Source organism: Dermacentor variabilis, chromosome 6, assembly GCF_050947875.1.
Source record: "Dermacentor variabilis isolate Ectoservices chromosome 6, ASM5094787v1, whole genome shotgun sequence".
NCBI lineage: Eukaryota > Metazoa > Arthropoda > Arachnida > Ixodida > Ixodidae > Dermacentor > Dermacentor variabilis.
Genome location: NC_134573.1, coordinates 119799198 through 119826365, shown reverse-complemented (window position 1 = coordinate 119826365; position 27168 = coordinate 119799198). Strand labels below are relative to the sequence as shown.

The window sequence follows — 27168 nt, the reverse complement described above, 5'->3', positions numbered from 1 at the left end:
CAAAACTTGCACATGTTATTGTTTTTACCGGAATCGTGCCCCGGATGCCTCGAGATGATGCTCCACAGTAGGAGCTAGCCACAAGCCAATCAGCGCCGTCATACGTTCGAAGGAGAAGAAAAGAACGACGATGAAGCGGCACAAAATAAGGCAACCCGAGTTGCACACGTACCGTTCTTTTTCGTGTAGTTTTCGACTGATTACGTAATTGTGTACCGACAAGTTCAGGCATTTATTTGAGCACTGCAACATTTGATTTCTGGAGTCAAGCAGGGTGAGAACGAAGCTTTCTGGCATTTCCGAAGGGTGTGTTTTGACAGAAACTCGTTAGTCTGTCATGAAACATCACTTGATTTGAGTCATTGTTTCACGTCATCACTGTCGTGTTTAATGTTGTGTTCCTGTAGTGCGTACGCTACAACTCATGTGCACATAGCTAAAGCAAGCTCAATAAAAACAAAATATTTTTACCGCCTGGAAAGTACATTATTCCTTATATTTTTTGAAGCCCATCTTTTCAGTCCCCTCAGCATGTACAGCCGCCAGAAAGATGCCCATTTGCATAATCTGCGGTATGAATTGAGCCATTTGTATATGCATTACGTATGTCGCATTGCTGAACGGTTTCGGGAGGATACACCATGTGTTACCTTCTTGTGGCCGGTTGCCTCTAAAGTTTCGTTTTTTTTAGCGTAGTGCACTGAGTTTTCAGCGGTCATTTGTGTTGCAGTTGCTAGCCGTGCACCACCAAAGGCTTGCCGGAAGAATGGAGCCTCTCGGTTACACCGCAAGAGCAACAAAATATTTTTTTATGGCACGTTTGTAGTTACATGCAAGGGGAGCACTGCCCCAAATGTATATGAAACTAGGTAGGTACGAGTCAACTAGTATTTTCACGAAGAAATCTGGCATGCGGGTACATTACCTGCAGGACTAGCGAAGGTTGCGCAAAAAGCGTAAATCGCGATAATGCAACTCTGGATGTAATGACTTCAGCGTGCCTGTCTTCTCGGATCTCTTTTTTTCTTTCTTTTTTTCTGAATAACTTGTTGCTTCTTTTATCTCTGACTCGTGTCTCGTGCACGAAATGGGTTCTACGAAGCCGCAACATCTCTGACGTTTAGACCTAACTAAACTTCACATGAATCGAACTTCGGACGCACACAACCGCCGTGCCGATGCGCCTGGACGACACGACAGTAATCCGCACGACGGCACTGCGTATCTCGGCCTGCGAGCACAAGGCCAAGGCGCCGTGGCTGCTCGGCCACAACAGGGGCAGGTGCTTCAAAATATGGGCCACGTGCGAAAGATAACTGTGCGCTCGGTTGTTTGTCGTCGCACTGTTTTCTTCTACGGCACCTTGCGCGTCTTGCCCCATCAATGCCGCAGGAATGGGGGAGGTTTGCGGCGGGCACGCCCTTATCGCCCCCCCCCCCCCCCCATATACGACACTCCAAGCAGTGCGGCGAGTCAAAAGATAAAAGTCGAGCGCGCTCGTATGAGAGCCGATATCGGGGAGTATCAAACGAAGGAACGAAGGTTCGATCTCGCCGCCACTTTGCTGATTTTCGCTGGCGAGAAGCGAAATTGACGTTTAATCACATATTCGTCCACTGGCGTTCTAGCACACAGGTAAGCAAGTGCCGACATTTCAGTTTCAGTGTCTGTTTCAGTTTCAGTTTATTATTCTTTAAATACAATGCATTGGTAAGATACAATATACAGACGAGGGTCCCAAAGTCAAAGACTGCAACGGGACCCTCGGAGGCTTGGAGGCTATATGAAACTTGCGTGTTGGGGAACTCGCTTTTATGTGCGAATACTGAGCGACATTCTGCTTGCAAGACTGAAGCGGCTTGCAAACATTTGAGTTGTATCTTGATATACTGCAATCGCTTATGGGAGTGCATATGCTATGGAGTGCGGCGCGTTACTCTGGCATAGATGACCTCCCGTTTAGAGACAAAAATAGGCCGGTGTCAACGCTGTCGACCTCTCCTGTCACTTCCAGGAGATATTTTCGTCAAGGCCCACCGATAACAAGCAGCGGCAAAGGCTAGAGCGCAGTATAAGTAACTTTTAGCAGTTTGAGCAGGAAGACCTGCTTGCAGCTTCGTTAAGTGTATGAAGTCTTTACGAGAGGCGTTAGAAGCACACATCGTTTCGTTGAAACGGACTTCTCGGAAATCTCAAATGAAGCTTAGAGAAATATTCAAGCAATTCAGTAACATTAGAACCATTGCCAGTAGACGAACACAACACAGTTACAAGGAGTTCACGTGGCTCTTGAGGTTTTTTTCACAAAGCGACTATACAGAGTGTTGTTGAGAACCCTTTGCTGAGGCCCACACTTCGTCTGGTCTGTGCATTCAATAGTAATTGTAACCACAATTACTGTTGCAGTTGCAATAGTAGTATGGTTACTGGAATTGCACGTCACTATATGGTGACCCGGAATTCTCTAGAACAACAATTCAATATTCATCTTTGTTTTTTGAACATTACAAGCTTTGTAGCAAGCTACTTGTCTGTGGAACTAAACACACGATATTTTCTTTTTGAGCTGAAGTCATTAGTGGTTAGAAGCCTTTAATTAAGGCTATGTAACACTCACTCATGCTACCAGAACGCGTCAACTACTCCTCGCAGATGTTTAATTAAAGGAATGCCATTTGTTATATTCCGGTGCTAGCTTAAGATAAAGTACAGTGTTCTTGATCGGTAGATTAAACAGCAGCGTTACTGCGGCATAGTTTGATAATTTGCGGCTATGACTCAAGGTGGTGGTGACGGTGATGATAATCGTGGCTGTTTAAGCGGGCAGCTTGGAGGTCTGGGTCGGAAAGTACCTTCGCCTGAGCGTTTCACTTCTTAAGGTAAAAATAAGCTACCACGTGCCTATTAATTCAGTTCCGCAGAGAAATGCGAGTAGAAGCAACGAGACATCCCTTCACGCAAGAAATCAGGCACTTTCTTATTGCTGACACTAACGCGGCGCCTGAACCAAGTGAAGTCTTTCTCTCCGTTTACTTGATCGTATAATGCGCGCGCCCAAACATGAATGCCCATTCTCAGTGAACTCAGGCGCGACATAACTAAGGAGTTATCAGTATTGTAAGAAATAGGTACTGGCCAGCTGTACGCCACAAATAATTTTTTTCGCCATGAATAATAGAAACGTAATTCGCATGTTTCGAATGCTAGAAATTTCATCGGTGGCTGAGGAAGTAAGTAGGTTTTTTTGTTGTTGTTCCTGCAGTGGTTCCTTGTTTTCGTGATTGCCGTTCTCGAGCAGCACCGTTTTAAGGCTCACTTGCAAGCTTTCCCGAACCTTCGAACAATGCTCCCTGTGGACACAGATTCATTAACGCTGACAGCAGTGTAAACAGGCATGCACTGAAGTCGTCAGGTGTTTTTTTTTTGTGTGAACGTAGTCTCAAAGACAATCGGAAACAAGGAAAACTCCGCAAATTATTAGCAATCACCATCTGATAAGTACAGAAACAAACAAAAAAACATGGACAAACCAAAGTCAATACGCGGAATGAATGGGGGTATGTTGGGTGTTTTTCTGCACCTCTGTCCGTGCAAATCGAACCTGTGCAAAGGCTGCGTGTGCTGTTTTTTCTCGCTACTGCGTCGCGGGCACTGGGCACGGAAGAGGTGGGGGCGGGGTGGGGGGCGAAGCGATATTTTTGGTGGCGGGGAGCAAGCATGTGCTTATCGGCGATTCCTCCGAGAGAGCGCCACCGGCGACCATGGAGCTAGCTATATATGAGCCAGATAATGTTGCAGCCTACAAGAACCGCCGGAAAATATTCTGCACCGAGTCGACATAAGCCTTGGTCAAAAAGGTATGCCTGTGTTGTCACTCGCCTGGTTGTTGTTGTAGTTGTCATTGTCACTTTTGGTGATTCCTAAACACGTAGACAGGCCCGTTTGTAAACGTTGTGGCTGAAATTACTGCGCTATGGATATTCTCGATGTTCATTCATCGTGCTTAGAACGAATGTCCAGCCCGTATTGTGAGATTTAGCGGCAAAGGAGACCACTTCGCTGGTGGCCTAAATATAACAAATCATGTCGACTACAGCGGGCCTTCAAATTCCTTGTATACGGCGTTCACTTGCGAAGCTGGTGGTTTTGGTAGGGACCCGATAGAGGCGTCTAGCTACGCAGGTTGATAAAGGTGTTGCTTCTCCTGTACTCTCGTTTTTGGGTTTGGTCCACGTTGTTGTGCCAGCACGTCCGCAAAGTCAGAGGCGTAACTTATGCGAAAATAACAGTCAACATCTAGCTGAATGTAGCAGGAAGCGACAAATCAAACGGTTGATAGACTTTTCAAGAAGAAAGCCTCGCTGTTGAACGAAACAATTCGTTAATGCGCGGGAACCAAAAGCATGATTACCACCTGAGCGGTACATTCATCCCAATATCGGGACCAGGGAAGAGACCGACAGTTTAATATGCATGCGATAGCAAACTCACCGACATCTCGTTTTCGTTAGGGATAACTTCGCGTGGATAGTGGTCATCTGCAATTTTCAGGGCGCACTAGCAAAATCGCGAATCTTTCCTATAGTGTACGCGCTTACTCTAAGTGTAACCTGAGTGCATCGACTCGGTGAAGATTTGGCCTGAGCACACTACCCTTGTCCGCGATTACTTCACGTATGGGTCTGCGAAGAAACTAGTTTGCCCATTTGCTTACTACAAGTACGCATCAATGAAACCATTTTTGTGTCTATGCAGAAGCTCAGTCACAAAATTATAAGTAGACCATCGACACTGAAAAGGAACAAGTGAAACGAAGGTCCACCATCCTTTCCGTGATCCTCGCAGATGTTGAGCACGGCCAAATATATCTTTGATTCAACACCTCCCCACTAAGTAGCGCCTTTGAATACGAAACCTCGAAAAGTCTGAAATGTTGACGACAGTTGGCAGCGAGAAATAAGTGGTTAACCCTTGTGTGCTTCGCTGCTAAGCACAACTTGGTTCGTTTGAGCATACCTATACTGTATCATGTGTTTGCAACGATAAACTTTACTAAGTGTTCACCTCTAGACACGAACACCTTGTGGCAATGTGTGTGATTTGATTTCTTGCCGCAGATTTGATGCCACAATGTAAAAGATCATTTCTGAAGCAGTGTTTATTTTCCTTTGTACGTGATGTGAGCTTCTGTCATGCACTTGTAACTGTCATTTTATTTCAATTTTTGCTTCTCATCTTATAAAATCATAGCGTTCCATTCTTGCGTGTTACTTATACTTTTCCTTTATGATTTATTCATGTATATTTCTGGCATTATTCATGTAATATTTTATTATTTTTAAGGCTTATGCTTTCCAAGAGCCTATAAGTTATGGTAGGTTTAGTAGTTTTGGTAGTCGCCTTGGCGACCATCGACCATTTACCTCAATCATTATGCCGGCATCGGTAAGAAAGCTCCTTAGACGAATAACTGCAAATATCGACAGCGGTTGTGCTTCGTTGTTGGATTTCACTTTTGATGAAGAAGTCACCTGCTATGTGGTTCACATGGGAAGAAATACGAATTATGGTACACAGTCTCCATCGCTCCCATTCGACCTTAGTCCTGGGGTCAAAACCGCACATTCCGCACAGGATCTTTTAATATCCACATGCACGGCTTGCGCAAGTATTTGCTGATCACCGACCGCTTGCGAAGCTAATCGTTTTGTAGTGCCGCCCTCACCAGTAGTTGCTGCAGAGGGTGACGACAGTGCAGCTGACTCGTGCCTATGGCTTTAGTACCGGCTGATGTTAACTTGTTTCGACATCTGTGCGCGTGTGTAAGCGCGTTGTGTCTCTGCTTTCTTGTTACCTTTCTACTCCCTCTCCCGTTGTCCCGTTTCTTCTTACCTGTCTACTCCCTCTCCCGTTGTCCAGTGTATACGGTAGGAAACCTTATTTTGTGCTCACGTAAACCTCCTACCTTTCTCCTTACGTTCGTTTCTCCCCAAACGTATAGGGAGAATGTGTCACTAGTGTTGTAAGAAAAAGCGGTATAGCTCATCAGAGGGCGACTTGCTCTAGTTAGTGACCAGGCGTTTTCATTTGCTTGAGGCACTAATGTATCTCACCCGTTATGCTCTTTTAAAGTGTACACGCGGGAGCAATTGGACATAATATAGCAAGAGTTGTCAGCTTTGAAGATTTTTCACGAAGTAAATTTTGATCCCCCTAGGTTAAAACATGCTGGCGGGCTAGTTGGTTACAATCCATGATAGCGTGTATAAGCGCGACTGAACGAGGACGTAGAAAGAAACAGATACACAGAGAAAGCGCTCTCTCTGTGCATCTGTTTATTTCTCCGTCCTCGTTCAGTCGCACTTATATATCATGGACCCCCCTAGTTTCCGCAGTATTGATTCGAACGTGATATTGTTCGCCGTTTAACAGGTTCATTATAATTGCGCCAAACTGTTCAAGAGGGAGCTCGTCATGAAGTAGTGAGGAATCAGTTGGCGACAGTGCACCGGTAGCCTTATACTAGCCCCTTCGAAAGAGTGTGCTGGGAAGAGAAGCAAATAGAAAAAAAAAAGACGCCTCTGCAAACTTCGATTATTCATGAAAGCGCAAAAATAACCCGCGGCACTCCACCACGGCGTCCCTCATAACACGTGGCGGTGCTTTATTGGAAGTTAAACACGAACAGTTAGCAATTATCTGTAACACTACCGCATCATTCCCAGGCGTCTCGGGCGCATTAGCGAACGACATGAACGTTGACAAGTCTGCATGTTAATTGGGGGTAATTCTATCCTTCACTAACCTGGTTAATAGGCTGGTGCTATTGGGACTATACAGAACTGTGCACAGGAGATAGTTGTACTTCCGGCGGTCAGCTAAAGTGAATATTATCCAGAAAAGTTTCGATTTTCACCAGCTACTACAATAACGACGCACAAAGTGCATCGTAAACAAGTAGGACACATAATCGTTATCGTATTTAGTCCGATGAAAATGCGACCTTAAGTGCTAGGATCTTTAGGGTCAAGTGAGGTGTCTAGAAATGCCTGTGACTAGCCTGACTTTGGATACCAACCCGGTGATCGTTCAGAGTGGGTGAGTTTCTGGCACGTGAAAGCCACGGCAAAAGACGGTCCTGTTGTGCTTAGCTGCAGTCGAGCGGTTGGCTTGTCCAATTAATTTTTTAGGCATCGGAGAAATCAATCAAGAATGACGAACGTGTTTGTCCCGGCTGCAGTTTTGCCATGTGCAGAGTCACTGCAAAGGAATTCTTCCACAACTGCAAATTTTAGCGGCAAAACGATCCCGGCGATGTTGCAAAGCTTTGCGATGAACGAAAAAAAATAATAATAAACTTGTGACGGATAGTTCGAGAGTGAAAGGCGCGCGTCCCCCAAGAATGAATGTAGGGGGCAGCCTTTACCTGACGCCATAATGTCACGCGATGTCTTGCGTTTGCTCTCGCTCGAGAGTGGCTGTTATCTTTTCCCCTTTTTACGCCGTGCTATCGCGGTTTGCATATGTGCCCGCATACTCATGCCTGCCGGTTGTCCTATCCTGTACGGAGAATAACTACGAATAACTGAATGTTCGTCACCGCCTGCAGAGTGCACAACAACGTGGCACAAACAGCACCACTTGTGATATTGGTCAGCGGCTTTCGCTTTACCGATTTACGCTTGCCACACAACACTTTTTTTCTGAATATAGTAAGTAGTTGCCAGTTGCGCTTAGTGTAATTGAGTCACAGTAATCTGTGTTGCAGAATCTCTCTTTTGTTTTCATCCACTGGTTACGTTCTTATATACAGACTGGGGTTTGTAATCTTGTTTTGAATAATAACTGTTAAAGAAATGTTTATAGCACCGGTTGACGCATGGCGTTCGATGTAACAAACATCAAGCGAAGAAAGACAAAGAAAACGAAACAGAACAATGCAGCACCTCAGGACACAATCCTGGCTTTTCTGTGTACAAGCCTAACGAGCTAACCACGTGACCTCGCCATGACGTTATATTTGTATATGTAATGTTTATTGATATTAACGTTATGCGCGATAACTAGCCTACGTTCCCCGTACAATATACCGGGTGTTTTATTTTACTGTTGAGAGAACTAAAACAATATTCACCTGTACCATTTAACACAAATATACATATTGAGCTGGAATACACAAAGGCATATGCATTACATACATTGGAAATCAGTCCCCGTAATTAACTAATTAACGAAACTTCCCTAACTAAATTTCCAACTAAATAATTTAGCGCACACATTGCAATACACGAATTTAAACCAGCGTTTTCACGAGGTACGTCCACTTGGAACGAATTTTGAAACTAGCACCAGTTTTTAGACAAGCGCAGTCAAACTAGCCGTAAAAATCCACTGTTCTTCAACTTCTGTAGCAAAACTCCTTTTTATGCACTGAAGCTAAAATGTCGCCAGAACACCAATGAATTTCACTGAAAACTTTGGGAACGCATATCAATAAACTGGTGTTCTCTTCAGAAACTGAGCTCGAGGGCGCAGGTTGGATCCCAGCCGCGGCGGCAGTGCGGCGATAGGGGTGACATGCAAAAACGCTTATCTACCGTGCACCGGACGCACGTTAAATAAAACTAACCACTATAAAGGAATAATTGAGCCCGTAGCCAACAGGAGCCGTACAAAAGTGCGCTTTCATAAGCATTAAAAGTGCTTTGAAGACCGCGGCATTGTTGAGTGTTATGAACCCAAGAAAAAAAAAGTTTTCTTTTTTTTATGAGAACGTTGGTGTGGTTTTACTGTCGCTGTGTATATGCAGTATTACAGTGGTGCTCGTAGTTGCTTGCATGGGTCTCTCTAATGTCACCGTGTTGTGTGGCATTGTTCGCAGTATTGCTTTGAGAGTTTCTCTGTAATGCCGTGATATTATTTTCACTTCCATGTGGTAGCGTGTCTGCATATTGTATGTACCACAGCTTCAAGAGCCAAGGAGTAGCCGGGGCGGTATTTGGGCTCAAATGACTCCTTCTATATCAATGTATATAATAATAATAATAATAATAATAATAATAATAATAATAATAATAATAATAATAATAATAATAATAATAATAATAATAATAATAATAATAATAATAATAATAATAATAATAATAATAATAATAATAATAATAATGATAATAATAATAATAATAATAATAATAATAAGAAACAGGTGGTGAAAATTAATGTAGAGCCCTCCACCACGGCATATTTTATACGCATATCATGGTTTTGGCACGCAACCGCCCATAATATATTTGTATGAGAACACAGGGGCTTTTACATGGGATTTTCATGTGTTCATGAATGATTATATGATATGGTGCATATCCTCTTTTTATAGGTTATACACGAGCACTAGCCAGTACATTACGTTACAATGCTTTTCAAGGCACCCGAAAACCACGAGGTTAACGCTATTCATCGTAGCACACGTGTCAGCATAAAATCACAGCATTGTTAGTGACAAGCGTGCAGGAGGAACACGGCAAACACGATCCGGTTCTCTTCCCGCCCCAAAAACTCACCCTACTCCGGGCCCATACAAATTTCCACCCACAGGATACATCCTCTTGTTCTACCATGTGGCTGCTGCCTCCCCATTCATTCTGCGTGGATGGTGTGCCAGAAGAACCTTGCAGCCCGGGTTGGTTTTTACACTGGCGGTGGTCACCTGGGCATGAAGCTCGCCACAGGCCTTACAGGAAACGTGTCCTAACTTCAATACCCGCATACCATTACCCGTTGCAGTGGATGAATCAGACGCTTGCCACATAATACGGGCTTTTCCACCAGCACTTTCCAGTGTCCTCGGCGATCTTGTAAACCAGCGCACAACAATGCGAGGGCAGTAAAATTATAGACGTGGACGAGGCACCGATTTCAGGCAAGCGTTTGCTTCAAAAGCGATGCGTCTACATTAAAGAAGGGTAAAAAAAAAAGGGAAAAGAAAGGTGTTTAGTGGTAGTTGGCGCTTCCATCGCGTCTTCACACTGTTGTGGTATTGTAGTATAGGCTGGTCTGCAAAAATATTCCTGCAGAACCCATCTCACGAATACTGTCGGCGGTAATGCGATTAGCATTCAAGCAATGTAGTAACGCACCGTATTGCTGAGGTGACATTTATCTTAAATCAGTAGTGGTCCTTTCGAGACTCCCGTTGCTTCGGCTACATGTGACATATACACTGTCTCCTCCATCAGCCCACTTTGCTATGGCGCTCGCTTGACAAGGTCGCCCATAAGCATGACGGCGTGTCGACGACGCAGTGACGACAATGGAATGACCAAGGAATCAAGTTGATGGAATAGCAAATGTGGTGTAATGGCATGATCCACAATGAGATGACAATTCTGAATCCTAACGAAGTTATAAAGACGACAGCGTCACAACTTTCGGCACGAGGACAATGGGATCACGGCGAGCATATGACGACGATTGCGTGACGACGATGGTATGACTACAGCCAGCTGACAAAGCTGGAACTACGACGATGATAGGAATATGACGGCACGGCGACGACGGTTTGACAACGGATGCGTGACATTTACTGTATGACGATGACGCGATGACGACGATGGCATGAAAACGGTGGCTTAATCACGATTGAATGACGACAGCATGATCACGATAGAAATGACGACAAAGGAATGACGTCAATGGACCGAATAAGGTCGTATGACGACGACGGCACGAGCATCGTATGACGAAGCTATAATGATGGTAATTGAACGACCATGACGGCAACACGACGACAGTGTGATAATGAATTCGTGACGACGACGACGACGACGACTATGACAGCGGTAAAAGGACAAGATCACGATGAGTGGTGTGTATGACAAGGATGGTGGAATGACAAAGGTATGGCGAGTCAAATGACGATGCAGAAATGACGACGATGGAACGAACACGACGTCGGTATGACAACGAGTGCATGACGACTGTTTGACTACGAGGGTGGGACGACGATGGCATGACGATAGTCGAATGATGAAGCTGGGGGGAGACGACGGCACTACCACGACGGCCTCACGACGAAGGTATGATGACGAATGCATGAGGACTGTATGAAGACTATGGGGTGAGAGGACGGTATGACAAGAGTCAGATGACGAAGCTGGAATACGACAACGGAACGACTATAACGGCATCACCGCTGCGAGCACATACCTGGTGGCCTAAAGTATTCGACAACTTGGGTCACTGAGTGTCCGCTTTAGATAGATAGATAGATAGATAGCTAGCTAGATAGATAGATAGATAGATAGATAGATAGATAGATAGATAGATAGATAGATAGATAGATAGATAGATAGATAGATAGATAGATAGATAGATAGATAGATAGATAGATAGATAGATAGATAGATAGATAGATTACGCACATCAAGCTGCCGTTCTTCCTTCGGCAAGGCAACGTTCGCTACAGTGCTACACTCCCTCTTATGATTGCTGTGCATGTACGTAATAAATGCCAACAAGGACTCCTGAACTCATACACGCCGCAAACCTTACAGCTGTAGCGTAGACATCGAACATTAGTTCACATGGAAACGGTTATCTGAAGGGAACGAACGAACGAACGAACAAATGAGCGAGCAAGCGACCGCGCAAGCAAACAAGCAAACAAACAAACAAACAAGCAAGCAAGCAAGTAAACAAACAAAGCTCTCATCATCGAGATAACTGGCGAGTAAATACAGCGCTTTCACATCCAAGCAAGACCAAAAGGTCGCAGGAAGATCTAGAAGCGATCGAAAACCGACAAACAAGGGGCGCGTAGGCCTGGAGCCAACGTTTCAACAAGGTGACCGGGTTTCGTCAGGGCCAAGGTTTATCTTTGCGGGGGCTAGGATCGAGGTCCTTTCATTTGTCCACTAAACAAGCGGCGGAGCATAGTCGAATGGGACGGTTCTTACGGGCCCCCACCATATTTATTAGTAAAAAATATCGAGGCCTTTTTCATTAGACCATGTGTATATGGTATTTCTAGAAAACAAGGGAAAATTAAACGTTAAGGTATATACGCCATTTGTGGTTGTTGTTGGCTCGAGACATGGTTCCTACCCACCAGGCTGTGAGCCATGTTTTGAGGCAAAGTTGCCATTCATTGAATTTGCGCGAGCTGTCGCTGTCCTTACTTTCGTGTCATTTTCTTTTCAATAAATACTCTGATGTGTTGCACATTCACATGTTCATGTGCGTTAGATGTTTTTTACCTGAACTATAGTAGCCCAATGTAATGCCTATTTCGTTGCAAGTGCTAACACCATCTTAATAGCTTTAAAGACCCTTGCTTAGGATAATGTCGCATGTCGCCATGATGCTGACCAATAAATGCATAAATAATTAGCGACCCGATACAATTTCTTTAAGAAAAAATATTGAATTTTCGCGTCACTGAGTCACATAAAATTTACCATTTATGCCGGCATGGTCAGATCTATTTTTGATTGCTGAGATAGTCGGCTCTACTTTATTAGACTACCATGTTTTATGAAGCAAATTGGACTACACTACCGACTATCAAACTTTTGCCTTTGCATCGAGGCTCTTTTGAAATTCTCACAGGATCCTGACAACGTTTCCAATACGGATTCATGCACTGTAAACCAGACAACCTAAGGCCACAAGAACCGAACAGAGAGAGATAGAGAGAGAGGGGAAGAAATGAAGAGAAAAAGCTAGCGGAGGTTAACCAAGGACGTGCCTGCTTGGCTACCCTACACTTGGGGAGGAAAAAGAGAAGAACAGATAAGTAGAGAAAATAAAAATAATAGTCAGTCATTCAGTCAGCCGCAGAGAAATGTCCACTATCACAAGCGTTCATACCATCCAGTGTGCTTCAAGAAAAGCAGAAGGGCTTTTGTGGCCTCTTGCATGCAAGAAGGCACACGCCATGGTCCAAGGATCTTTTCTTCTGTGAGCGCTCTATGGTCTAGCAGGTTGAGTTTCGCTTTAGAAGTACGTCGTTGAATGTCAAAGAATGGGCAGTGACACAGGAGGTGCGCTAGAGTCTCATGGCAGCGGCGCAAATTGCACGCCGCATTGTTGGCCATTCGTATCCGGAACGAATGGGAATTTGTAAATGTCACGCCCAACCGCATGCGACACAGTAAAGTTGTGCCGCGACGGGAGAGTCCTGGTGGCCGGTAAAGTCTCAAGTTAGGGTCGAGAGAGTGCAAGCGTTAGTTGGTGAAACCAGGCGAATTCCATCGAGAAAGTGTGATGTGGCGAGAAAGTGATTGAAGTTGTCGTGCAGCATCATTTCTTGAAAGTGGTATAGAAACCAGCTGATGTTTTTGGTGAGCCGAACACGCGGCTTCATCTGCGTTGTCGTTGCTGACAATTCGGCAATGGCTTGGCAACCATTGAAATACAATGTCGTGGCCATTCTCGAGCACGGCATTATGAGCGTGCCTTATTTCGTACACTAGCTGCTCGTGTAATCCATGATGTAGGGTAAACTGCAGAGTTTGTAGAGCTGCTTTCGAATAGCAGGAAATGGCCTAACAATTTGGTGGCTGCTGGACCACATACTTGAGTGCACTTGAAGAGCCGCAAGTTCTGCTGCTGTCGACGTTGTATTGGGCGAATATTTAAACTGCAAGAAGACGGCGTCTGATGGAACAACTACTGCTCTGTCTGGTAGAGCTGTTCCAATTGGTGAAACCGTCCATGTAAATGTGTATACGGTCAAAATAAGACTCATTGAGGAGAAGCAGAGACGACTGCTTCATGGCTAGCAGTGACAAGTCTGTCTCCTTAGCAATATCAAGAATTGAGTGGCACACGTGAATATGCCGGAGTCACCCCAATGCCGATATTGGACGCTTCGTAGGTTTGAAGCCAAATGAGATCGAGTCATGGTTTCTCGTCGCAATACCACACAATGCAGCCTGTGGTCTTCGCGCTGGCAAATCGGCTAAATGGCGGGATGGTTGCCGAGAAAGGTGTCGAATGTGCGCTGTTTGCGTCTCACCGACGATATGAGTAGTGACCGGGTGCTCCTGTGCAATGACAATCGTTGCAACTGTCGAAGAACATTCGGGAGGCCAAGACATGTCCGCAGTGCTTGGGCTTGTACGCTCAGTAGTTAAAGGAGATTAGGCCTGCATATGTTGGACAAAACAGAAAGACTATCTCGCAAAAATGTGAGAAAAAGTGCCGTGTATAGCTGCAACATGGAGCGAATGGATGGTCCCTGCGATTTTCCAGCTACATATCTGAACATACCCGCAAAACAAATGAGGTTTTTCTTCATGTATGAGACATGCGGACTCCAGGTGAGGTCCCAATTCACAATAACGCCTAAGAACCTGCGAGCTTTCTTGCACGCAATTGACTGGGCCTCGATACACACCGGGCAGAAAGACATCGGTTTTCGTGTAAATGCCACTAGTGCACATTTTTCTGTATCCCGCTGTCAAAGTTGCCGCTTTCTGTATCCCGACGCGCACTGGTGGCGTTGTTATGCCGGATGCCCAGACGCAAATAACGTCAGCGTAAAGCGAGACATTAGCAGTCTGTGGTAGCATTACGGCGAGCCCCACTAGCACGAGGTTGAAAAGAGTGGGGCTCAACACTCCGCCTTGTGGGACACCACGACTGGAGATATATCTACTTGTCGGGCCATCCTCTGTAGGAAAAACACAGATCTCTGTGAAAGATAGCTCCTAATCCACCTATAGACGTGGCTTACAAGTTCTGCAGCATCTGGAGCTTGGAGAATGGCTTCATGGGTTACGTTGTAGTAGGCTCCTTTTACACATAAGAAGAGTACCACAGACAAGCGCTTCATAGCTTTTTGTTGCTGCACGGAGGTCGCGAGATCAATGACGCTGTCAAATGAAGACCGTCCACGTCGAAAACCAGCCATAGCATCAGGGTAAATGTTATAGTATTCCAGGTACCATTGAATACGTGTTGACAACATCCTCTCCATGACCTTACCAATGCAATTCGCAAGTGCAATCGGCCGGTATTGTAAGGCCCAGCGGAGACTTCCCAGTTTTCAGTAAAGGCACCAGTCGGCTGTACTTCCAAGCATGAGGGACTATGCCGTTACGCCAAGATTGATTGAATATATCCAGAAGACAAGGTTGTGCTGCTGAACCTAGGCACCTTAAGGCAGTGTAGGTCACCCTATTGGGACCGGGTAACGACGATCGCCTGCACGCAGCCAAGGCCGCTTGCAGTTCTTCCATAGAGAAAGGCACTTTCGTGCTCTGATCTCTCGCGATGTAGCGAGAGATAATATAGCGAAAAGTCACCCACCAGAACGAAGTCGCCAGTAACTTTCGCACAAAATTGTTCCGTGACCTCAAGCTCGAGCTACACGACTTTAACGTAGAGACAGTGCTGTGAAGGGACGACGTTGTTGTGGAGGTGAACGAAGACCCTGAAGAGTTCTCTACACAGGGGATAACGGCTCGCGAGGGTACAGCGATTCGCAGCAGCTCTTTTATCGTTGGTCCTGAAGTTTGTTTATCTGACGCTGAACTCTCTTCTGAATGCGTCGGGCTTCCCTCAGGCCATAAATGGATTTCGTACGCCTATGTCGTCTCTCGGTCCACCGGCGGATCACCTGAAGCCTCTCCAATTCTTGGTTGAAATCTGTGCGTCTTGTAGATGTTGCAAACGTCCGCGTAGAAGCCTGAAGTGCTTGTATGATCATGTTTTCGAGAGGCTTGGGATGATCATCTCTGCACTTTTCCTTGATCGAAATTCGGTAATCTTGCTAGCCTACCTGTCTTGAGAGCACAGGGAAAAGAGAATTGTCAAGGCCTCTGATAGTCAGGTACGTATGAACATGGTTGCTGCCATGAGTTTCCATGTCTGTGAACCATTGAACTTTGGAACTTAAGCTATGCGACCCTGATGTCAAGTCCAAGCAGCTGCTGTATGTCACTCCTCGGAGATAAGTCGGGCTGCCATCGTTCAAAACACTTAGTACATGCTCGGCAGCGAGATCAACAAGACTCGTGCCTCGTTGGTTGGTCCTGAGGTTTCCCCAGAGTGGATGATGGGCGGTAATGTCACTCATGATTATGCGAGGGCCTGGAGTTTTTGTGAGTATGTCGTTTAGTCTCTGTCGATCAAGTCGACGTGATGGGGATATGTAGGTGCCTATCAGTATGAATGAAACTTTCTTCTTTTTAGCACGGAGACACACGTATTGATTATCCTTGTGAGGCTGCACTATTTGGTGAACATACGTGAGCTCCCTGCACATATACACAACTTGACTACGTTCTATGCATGATGAAGAAACAAATGATTCGTTGCGCGACTGTTGAATTGTCTTTGGAAAATGATGTTCACAAATTATGATAACGGGGAACTTGTTCGCAAAAAAAGGCGCAGAAATTTTGATATTCTTGACTGCAGACCTTTGGCGTTCCATTGAAGTATGGAAGCGCACTTGACTTGTTCCGAATGACCGCAGTGGTTGTGGATGGGAAGCCATCTTGTTACTGCAGACCAGCAAGTAATGGTTCAATGGAATTCAGGACTTGCATTGCGCATTTAGCAGATGGCATTAGCATGTTATCCAGAAGGGCTCGGATAACTCACCAGCGACCTCAGCATAGCAACGACCTCGACATCTTGCGCAGCTTGATTATCTGTTGTCGAAGTAGCACTTGACGGTAGTCGATTCTGTTTCTCGGCAGAGAAACAGAGTTAAATATTGTCACGATGCAGAACAGGACGTGCAGACAAGAGACGATGACGAATAAGTGTTGTCGCTGGGGCGCTTCGGCAGCCATGTAATAGTGTTAGCTGGTGCCTTCAGCATTCGCTTTGCATATGCAACATCCGTGCTAATCTCCACCTTGCAAGATTTCGGTGGAGGTGCGGGGTACCAGCACGGAGCTCCGCAGCGGTCGCCGCGTGCGCCCTGACACGATGATCCACAGCCAAAGCACCACAATGACCGACCGCCCACCTCTGGTGCCGCAGACTCTGACCTCCGTCGTGTTGTCCCAGCCGCGAGACCGAGGGACCTTCATGGCATCGATGGCGCGGACGTTGAAGACTGGATTTCCTGGCATGAGCGTGTAAGCGAAAATAATCGGTAGGACCCGACGCTAATGCTAGCGAATGTGATATCCTAGCTCCGCGACACTGCGCTAGCATGGTACGAGACCCACTAACAAGACATCAGGAGGTGGGACGTTTACAAGCAGAAGCTTCTAGACCTCTTTGGAAAGCCCTTTGGCCATCACCTGGCAGCAAAGAAGGAGCTAACAGGCCCGCCGCTCTTCTTCCCCCGCATTCGTGCCACAGGAAAACTAGTCGGTGCAGCTCCCGGAGGTTACGCTGCGTCACCTACCCGGCCGGCAAATCCTCTGATCACATTGCCTACCCTTGCAAAGATATAAGACGTTGAAGTGGATGGAGTCCCAGTGAAGTCCCTTGTCGGTACCGGTGCGCATATGTCTGTAATGAGTGCCGCTCTTCGCAAAAGACTAAGAAAGGGCCTCACCTCTGCCGTACCGTGCACAGTGCGCGTCGCCGACGGCAGTACGCCACCGGTTGCCGGCATGTTTAAAGCAGGAGTAACGATTTCTAGCCAGCAAATCGTCGTCTGATTTATTGTGTTAGAGCACTGTCCGCATGACCTGATTTTGGCGCTGGAGTTTCTTTCGACCGCTTCTGCCCTAACAGACTGCGCTAGAGATGTCGTGCGGCTGGGCCTTCCTTGTGACAGCTACTTTGTTTCTGATGAACATCATTCGTCCCTGTGTCCTGCAGATTTAGCTCAATTGCCGCCTCAAGCCGCTACTACTGTACCTTTTAACGCTCGATCACATGTTCCTGATGGCGACTACATCGTCTCTCCGCTTGTCGAAGTTATTCTACAGCATGGTGTCGCGGTCCCATGTACCCTCGTCACCATTGTCGATAATTATACTTGGCTTCCCAGTGATGGGTGATGGGTACATTACCAGCGAACCTTCCACGACGTGACGCAACACTGCTGTGTCGGCTGTGGGTAGGAGTAGCATTCACCAACTCCTACAGCTACCGTATTGGAATGGCGGATTCACCAATGTGCGCTAAGTGCAAGTGTGAAGAGACCATCAGTCACCTTCTGTGCCACTGTTCTCGCTTCGATAATCAACGTGAGACTCTCCACTGTGCCTTAAATAGACTGGATGACAGGCCATTTACGGAAGCGAAGATCTTGGGAGCCTGGCCTCACAGTTCATTGGCCCAGAAAGCCGTTCGAGCGCTTTTTCGCTACCTGAGGGCAACAGACTTGTGTGCCCGACTATAGACGTCCTACACTTAAGTTCTCTCTCTTCCTCTTTCACTTCCCATTCCCCTCCCCACGTGTAGGGTAGCAAACTGGACTCAGTCTAGTTAACCTCCCTGCCTTTCCGTCTTCCCTTCTCTCTCTCTCTCTCTATACTTGGCTTCCCGTTCTCAACTTTGGGTCTGTTGCACATGTTCTGCCCGGTAACATGACAGTGGCCCATCTGACACCTGTGCTCGAGTACGAGATATCTCCGCTTGCGCCCACTATTTCTGCCTCTGTCACGTCGCGTGTTCCCGTTCGGCTTCGTCACCCTGCCACGACGTTGATAAAATAATCACTTCCTACCTTTCTCCAGCTCAAATTAAAGACCTTAGGCGCATAATGTTCGGTAACGACAATATTTTTTATTCAGATGAACGCCCGCTCGGCCAGACAGCCGTAGTCACTCATCGGATTCACACCGGCGACGCAAGTCCAGTTTATCCCGTGGGCCTCACCGGTAGTCCTGGTCAAGAAAAAAGACATCTGGAGATTTTGTGTTGATTATCGCCATCCTAAGAAGACCACCAAGCAGGACGTGTATCTATTGCCTCGTGTTGATGATGCGCTTGATTGTCTACATGGGGCAAAATATTTTTCATAGACTGATCTCCGCTCGGGCTACTGGCAGATCGCTCTTGATGAGAAGGATCGCGAGAAGACAGCCTTTATCATGCCCTGGCGACGTTCCAGGGAATGATGGAGAGCCTTCTCCGAGGCCTGAATTGGACCTTCTTTCTGTGTTATCTCGACGACGTAATCGTCTTTGCTCCAACCTTTCAATTCCACATTTAGCGTCTCGCGACTGTCCTTGCTATGTTTCGCGCTGCGAAATTTCAGCTCAACTTGTCGAAGTGTCACTTCGGTCGTCGTGAAATCACCGTTCTCGGACATCTTGTAAACGCCAATGGAATTCAACCTGACTCGGTAAAGGTTCGAGCCGTGCAAGACTTTCCTGTGCCATGCTCGCAGCTTCACAGGCTTATGCTCGCACTTTCGTTGCTTTGTTCAAAATTTGGTGACATTGCGCGCCCTCTCACCGAGCTTTTAAAGAACGACGTCGCCTTCGCGTGGGGACAGCGGCAGACCGAAGCCTTCACAGCACTTATCAGACTCTGGACGATCTCCCAAATTTTGGCCTTTCAGACCCGACAGAAATTTGTACAGATGCTAGTAGTCATGGCATTGGCGCTGTTCTTGCTCAGATTCAGCGGGGTCAAGAGTGCGTTATAGCTTACGTAAGCCGTCTTCTCTCCACGGCCCAACGCAACGATTCTATTACGGAGCGAGAGTGCCTATTGCTGGTTTGGTAGATCGCGAAGTTTCGCCCATACCTATCTTGTCGCCAATACCGCGTAATTACCGACGACTACGCGCTATGCTGGCTGTCCTCGTTGAAGGACGACCCTACAGGGCGTCTTGGGCGTTGGGCATTGCGCTTGCAGGAATACACTTTCTCTGCAGTGTACAAATCCGGCCGTTTATATCAGGACGGCTACTGCTTCTCCCGCCACCCTGCTGAGCTATCGGAAGCCACAGACCTCGAATCCGACGCGAGCGTTATGTCGATCTCAGGCTTCCTCAACACTGGCGATGAAAAGCGCCGTGATCCCTTTCTGCGAACCATCATAGATCGGTTAGGCTCGCCAAATCCTTATCAAGCTTCCCTGCGTCTCTTCTGTATGTCCGACGGAGTCCTGTATAAACACAACTTGCGCCGTGATAGTGTTGACCTACTGCTGGCCGTACCGGGGCACCTTCAACGCACCGTGCTTCAACAACTCAACGATGCGCCCGCCTCAAGACATTTCGGCGTTACTCGCACCTTTTACCGAGCCCGGCGCCGTTTCTCGTGGCCCGACCTGTACCACTCTGTGCGCCGGTATGTGACTGCTTGCGACCTGTGCTAACGCTGGAAGCCCACTCCCATGGCTCCAGCTGGGCTTTTACAACCCATCGATATACCCACAGGGCGTTTATTTCGCGTGGGACTCGACCTACTCGGCCCTCTCCCTTCCTCAACCAAGGGCAACAAATAGGTTGCGGTCGCAACCGATTACGGCACGCATTCCGCCATTACGGGAGCTCTGCTACAAGTTGTGCCGCTGACATCGCAGATTTCCTCCTACACAACGCCGTCTTGCACCACGGCACTCCACGTCAGCTCCACGTCGATCGCCGACGTTACTTCTTGTCAAAGATCACTGATGATTTTCTCCGCAAATGATCTAATGAACATCAAATAGCCACTGCTTACCATCCATAGACTAACGGTCTCATAGAGCGACTGAACAGAACGCTCACGAACATGCTAGCTATGCGCGTTTCTCCAGACCACCAGGACTGGGACATCGCCCTGCCATACGTCACTTTCGCGTACAATTCATGACACTGCAGGTTACTCAGCGTTTTATCTACTGTTTTGTCGTGAACCCGTTTTGCCACTGGACACTGTACTTCCACAAGCCACATAGTCCCACACTGCTTATGCCCGCGATGTGATATCTATAGCAGCACAGGCTCGCCAAAATGGCCGCCGGTTGCCTTACTTATTATCAGGCTGCCCAGAAGTCCCGTGACGATAGGCACCATAGGGGCGTGCAGTATTTACTTGGCTCCCTCGTGCTCCTGTGGTCACCATATCGTTGTGTGGGCCTATTGGAGAAGCCTCTGTCGCGATATTCAGGTCCCTGGCGAACCCTGCAACAGCTTTCAGATGTGACGTACGAGATTGCTCTCGAGGTGCCAGGCCCGTCATCCGTACAGCCAAGAACTGATGTTGTTCGTATCTCATGTTTAAATTCCTACGTGCGTGCCTTTGCTGGACTATAATCGCTTGCGCCGGGTCGGCGCTCCAACCCGGGTGGCTTAGTGTCGCGATGTAGAACAGGACGTACAGAGAAGAGACGATGACGAAGAAGTGTTGTTCTTTCTGGGGCGCTTCGGCCGCCATGTTATAGTGTCAGGTAGTGCCTTCAGCATTCGCCTTGCATAAACAGCATTCATGCTTGTCTCCGCCTCGAAAACAATACTAAGCGATATGTTCATCTCCCAGCAGTTTTATATGTCACTTGCTTTCTCCGATCGATGAGTAAGCCGTTGTTTCTTGTCAGAAACGAGATTGAGCTGACGTCCTCTTAAATCGTATGAGGAAGCAAAACCCGCTAGTCTTGTTCGATAATATCGGTGCTTCTTCTCTTCGAGTTGATCTGTATCAAATGTGATCTGTATCAGTACTTATCTGTTCACGTGGATGAGTCGTTATGATTGCCATGCCAAACTCCTGTCTGCTTTTTGATAAACGACGCTCATGTAAGCTGTGACTTTGGGTCAGCGCCCGTGGTCTCCGTGACCTCTCTCGAGGCTCCGTCGAATCTGCGAATCAGAGTTCCAGAAGAAACTCGTACGCTGAATGTCTTCTGAATGATTCGTCATTGAGTGAAACAACACGACCGTTTCAATTCTCATTGAACGCATGTTTCCTCGGAACCAACGTTAATGTCACTAGTGAGCGACATTTGTATGCTGCGTGCAGGTCCGCCATGGCTCGAGCAGCCCTCTTGGTTTTCGCGGTCTTCGTCGCCATCGTGGCAGTGCAAGCGGGTACGTATGTGTTTCCCGTGCCCACATAAAGCATAGAGCAAGGTAACTGAAGAGGTCAACACATAAAGTGAGAATTATATAAACAAATCTAGTTAAACGAAACATGAGCTGAACTGACATATTGTAGTGGCGATCAATTGGGCTTGTTCATAGACGTTCATTATTCTTGCGCTGTATACAGCGCAAGTTGAAGGGGACGAACGTGCTTGCCTTCCTGGTCGGTGTTCCTGTCGTTTCCTTTAGTTTGTGCGCTAGGCAGCACAATAACGACCAATTAACTAAATTACGAAGCGGCATATTGATGGAAAAAATATTAGAGTACGACATAATCATTCAATAAATGATATGCAAACGCAGGTGCAATAAGTGAAATATTATATAAAATAAAAATACGAAGCGAAGGAAATTGGGTAATTTCAATTTTCTTGAAGCTTCATTGCTGCAAACACCCTTTAGAATGCTCAACGGAGGGTCACGTGGGCAAGTGCCAAAGCAGCTTAGCTCTGTGAAATTGTTTGCGTTGACAAAGTTGTCTCAATCAATAGCTCTCTGTGCTATTCTTACACGAGCAGGGCAAGCTTCATTGTAACACACGCCGCCGTAACGCAATCGGTTGAGCCTCACACGCGTTATGCTGAGGTTGTGAATTCGGCTCCCACAAGCGGGAAGTTGCATCTTCCCACATTTTCATTTCCCTTTTTCTTACTAATTCTACAATTCAATACTAAAACACAGTTGATATTTTCCCTCGTCCTTTCGTGGGTAACAGTGCCTGCTGGCTCTGTGTATTTAAAAGGTACTTAACATGTGCTCCACCGTGCCTAATTTCGGCGCAGCCGTGCTGAAGGTCGGTCCGCCAACCGCGAAGACCTCGGTCGATGCGTCGGCGGCGGCAGAGGCAGCGCGCCGCGAGCGCCTGGTGGACGAGATCCGGCGGCAGCAGGAGCTGCTCGAGCTGTCGGCCGACCACCTGGGTGACGACACCGAGGAACACCGGTTCCGCCGACTCCTCGAGAAGTTCGTGTACGCGCTTAACGTGCGCACTATCATCGGCGCCATGCGCGACACGGTACGGACGCTCCCATGCACTGCCTTTGAAAGTCATAAGCAATTGCATGGTCAAGGCCTTTATTGTTGATCATGTTCTCTTTAATGTTTGCCATTTAGTGCTGTTGGCATATCATTTTTATTTCGCCCTCACTTTTGTCTGGGTACACGTATAATGTGCCTTTTAATGCGGTTAGACTATTACGCTGTACGCATCTATCTATCTATCTATCTATCTATCTATCTATCTATCTATCTATCTATCTATCTATCTATCTATCTATCTATCTATCTATCTATCTATCTATCTATCTATCTATCTATCTATCTATCTATCTATCTATCTATCTATCTATCTATCTATCTATCTATCTATCTATCTATCTATCTATCTATCTATCTATCTATCTATCTATCTATCTATCTATCTATCTATCTATCTATCTATCTATCTATCTATCTATCTATCTGTCTATCTATCTGTCTATCTATCTGTCTGTCTGTCTGTCTGTCTGTCTGTCTGTCTGTCTGTCTGTCTGTCTGTCTGTCTGTCTGTCTGTCTGTCTGTCTGTCTGTCTGTCTGTCTGCCTGTCTGTCTGCCTGTCTGTCTGTCTGTCTGTCTGTCTGTCTGTCTGTCTGTCTGTCTGTCTGTCTGTCTGTCTGTCTGTCTGTCTGTCTGTCTGTCTGTCTGTCTGCGCGCCATCTTGGGTCACTGGAATGTACTCGGTGTCATGGGTAGGCCACTGGGCTGCTGTGCTGAGGGAACCGGGTTGACCAACTCGCGCCGCTGCGTATGGGCTACTGTAAATGCGGTACACTTCAATACTTCGTTCACTGGGTGTGTGCGCTATTAAATGAACCTATCTAACACAAAATTAGTTCATTCGGTATGTGCCGCTCTTCAGTGGCAAGCGAAAGAAAATTAGAATTTCTCCAGTGCTGGGCGGAATCAAATTCGCGTCACATACGCATATATTCGAACAATTTTGTTTGCATATACAGGCTGTCCCAACTCTCATGCACCAATATTTAAAAAAATATGCAAATGTTACGCAGCTGGACAGAACCAAGGAAATGATGTTTGCCGTCGCTTGGAGATACCAATACTATTTCTTACATGCCGCCTAGCTACATAGTTAGTCTTAATTAATCAGCTTCTCAAATATTTTAATTAGATGAAAAGTGTCGATGAGAAAATTTTAGAGCAGAATGAAAAACTCCTGATACAGCTTTCTGTTGCTCGATACGTGCTACATAAAAGTGCTTTTCCGAGCGTGAAAGAAGCCCGAGAATTTTGCGTGTATTCGCGGGCTACTTTCACGCTCGCAAAAACACACTTATGCAGCAAGTAATGAGCCACATAACGCTGCATCGAGAGTTTTGCATGTTGCTATACAATTTTCTCATTGACTGTTTTCATCTAATTAAAATATTTGAGGATCTGCATAATTAATTAAGACATGTAGTTCGACGGAATGTAAGAAATAGTCTGAGTATCTCAAGCGACGGCAAACAACATTAATTTGGTTCTGTCACGTTACGAGGCATTTGCATATTTTTACATCTTGGTGCATGATAGTTTGGGCACTCTGTATGTAGATATATAGGCTAAAGTCATATAATCGGACAGTAATCAAGTCTATGGCGCGACCGGCTATTATTCCTTGCGTTCTTATTGTTTGAACTTCGGGAGAAGGACAGGAGCTCCTAGGCCTGCGCAAACATTTGAGGCTAGCTCTCGCTGCCACCTTACGAGATACATTATATACGGTGTCTATTTTTCTTTATTTTTAGCTGCAACATATATTTAAAATAATCTACCTTAGATAGCACAATTCTGACCCTCGGACTAAATTGCTCGACGAGATGGACATTGCTTCCACGAGAAATCAAATGTGCAATTGCCTAATCAACGAAATTTGACTAATTAAGCTTTTACTAACTTACAGCACGTACTGCAGTTTGTGGATTGTAGCTAGCTATTTCGCAAAGCATATCACTTGGAACGAATTTTGAGAATGGCGTCGGTTTCGAGGTGTGCGCAGTCAATCTTTTGGTAAAACAAGTGCTATTGTTCCACTTACTTATTTCTTTAAAGGATAACGCTGTTTTATGCATTGAAGCACGAAAGTAGCTGGGACGCCAATACATTTTGTCGCAAACTTTGAAAGGCAATATCTCGGAAGTAATGTCCCCCAGAGAATTAGTTGGCGAATACGCCTTCCGAACTCGCCAGCTACAAATCATTAATTGCAATATGTACCGTAAAGTAAATAATTGAAAAGTCATTTAATGCAATTATGTTAACTGAGTCAATTGAGCACTTTGATTTCTCGTGGCTGTAATGTCCGCATCATCGAGTAATTTATTTGAAAGGTTAGAATTGGGCTATCTGCCACAGGTGATTTTTGAAAATGTTGTGCAGCTAAAAAATGCACCTGGTATAAATATTCTCCCCTGTCATACGTTCACAGAACAATATATCAGGGAAGAAGATATTTTGAATTAAACTTACGTTCATTTCTGTATGCTCTGTAGCAAATCCTTATTTTGCAAAGTGCCACTGAGGAAGATCTAACTAATTGCAAGATATTTCCGTTTGCTCTACTTTCAGATTACCGGAGAAATCACACCTGCCCACATAATCGCAAAGACTAATGAAGTTCTTGGTGAGGCATCATCGGTAAGTACTGCCCAATTTTCTACACACACATCACAGTTTTTTTTCCCTCTGTCAGATATTCCTTGTAATCATTACAAATCTGACATGAATCATAGGGCCAGTAAGGATTGCTAGTGACATTGTTCCGACCGCGGTACTTAATGGACATGGAAGACATGCCATAATGAAGTGAAGACGCGTGCAAAGTAGAACTAAGCATACAGTTGCTAAGCTTCAGAGTACGTTATTTAAGCTGGGACATCATCGTTCAGGTTGCGTATATCGCCAAAAAATATATTTACACAACGATGGGCGCATGTGTGTAAGGTATCTACATACACCGTGTAGGGCATTTCCGTGCCCTCATAAACGTACGAAAAAAGTGCTGAGAAACCATCGCCTTCCGCACAACATAAGAGAGGTGACATTTTTCATGCTTTAATTTTCACTGGTGGAAAGCGAATATTCAAAACGACAACCAGCAAGCGTACGTCAGGATGTACTACATACCGGGTGTTTCTACGAAGATTTTAATACTGATAAATAACCGTTCTGAAATAAAAGGGCCGTACCTTCGGAGACATTCCGTCAGCGGTGGCAACCACAGAGTAAAGGGTGATACGTAGTAATTATCGGGTGAATAACAAAAATCCGTTAGTTAACTTTTAAACGCTTAGTTTCAGCGGGCTCATCGTAATTGGGAAATAGAAGCAAACTCTCCGTATACGAGCCGTCCACTTTTGGCTCCAGAAATTTGTGATTACCTGCGGATCTGTGGCAATTTCGGCTGTCAGAGCGCGCTACAAGGAAATTGGGCGGCTGTAGCGAGCGCAAAGCCGCGCCTCTCGAGGTCTTCGTAAAAGTTTTCGTAGGAACACCCCATAGAGACAAGGCTGCTGTTTGAGCGGCATGTAACGCATAAAGGTCTAAGATTTGCCGGCTAGAAACAATGTCAGCGCCGTGGTTCGAATGATTACCGACCTTCCTTCCTGCAAAAGTACATGGTTTCAAACCATGCTGTTTTATTTTCTGTTTTAGCGAACTATGTTTGCACGACGCAAACAACGCATATATATATATATGTATATTCTCTGCTACTAAGCTCTTGTTTTGTTTTATTTTCCTCCTACTAGCTGGCCATCGGAATCGTCCAATTCTTGAAAAACATGGGACCTCTGACCTTCAAGATATTTATGCGCAGAATTTTGACTGGCGAGGAAGCATAATTAGGAAGCGCAACGAAAGCGGTTCTCTGCACCTTCTACCGGAACGACAAGACCATGTGTAAATAAACGCACTGAGGTGTATGAATGAGAACAATACAAGAGAATGCACAGTGGTGGTTCGATAATCTGAATACCTGTTCGTTCTGCAGTGGCAACAGTCATATATTTAACAAGCGCCTTGGGAGTACTGCCCGATAAGATATGCCCACCGGCATTCGTTGAATGATACTGAATACATGCATTTGTAGAGTCGCACATCAAAGAAAAAAAATAAAGGACGTTATGTTTGA

The 27168-nt window shown here is 46.0% G+C and overlaps 2 protein-coding genes across 4 annotated transcripts in view; one reads left to right on the top strand and one right to left on the bottom strand.

Annotated features, from left to right (window-relative positions):
• LOC142585121 (acetyl-CoA acetyltransferase A, mitochondrial-like) overlaps positions 1–27168 on the bottom strand; it is a 56896-nt gene that overhangs the window by 28533 nt on the left and 1195 nt on the right. The gene's annotated exons all lie outside the window — the stretch shown is intronic.
• LOC142584345 (uncharacterized) lies at positions 1505–27168 on the top strand. 2 transcript variants are annotated; one of them, XM_075694501.1, is made up of 5 exons: positions 1505–1635; positions 21876–21943; positions 22780–23012; positions 25605–25673; positions 26786–27168. In XM_075694501.1, exons 2-5 carry the CDS (start codon positions 21883–21885, stop codon positions 26876–26878), a joined length of 456 nt encoding a protein of 151 aa, XP_075550616.1. In that variant the 5' UTR covers positions 1505–1635; positions 21876–21882; the 3' UTR covers positions 26879–27168. The 2 variants fall into 2 exon arrangements, with proteins under 2 accessions (XP_075550616.1, XP_075550615.1); XM_075694500.1 differs by lacking the exon at positions 1505–1635 and adding an exon at positions 3767–3857.

What these genes read in the sequence shown, in the direction of transcription:
- LOC142584345 (XM_075694500.1), top strand. Translation starts at nt 3,778, where the DNA reads ATGAGCCAGATAATGTTGCAGCCTACAAGAACCGCCGGAAAATATTCT. An exon ending in CATAAGCCTTGGTCAAAAAG is followed by an intron (nt 3,858 to 21,875) that starts GTATGCCTGTGT and finishes TGCTGCGTGCAG; the next exon opens with GTCCGCCATGGCTCGAGCAG. An exon ending in CATCGTGGCAGTGCAAGCGG is followed by an intron (nt 21,944 to 22,779) that starts GTACGTATGTGT and finishes ATTTCGGCGCAG; the next exon opens with CCGTGCTGAAGGTCGGTCCG.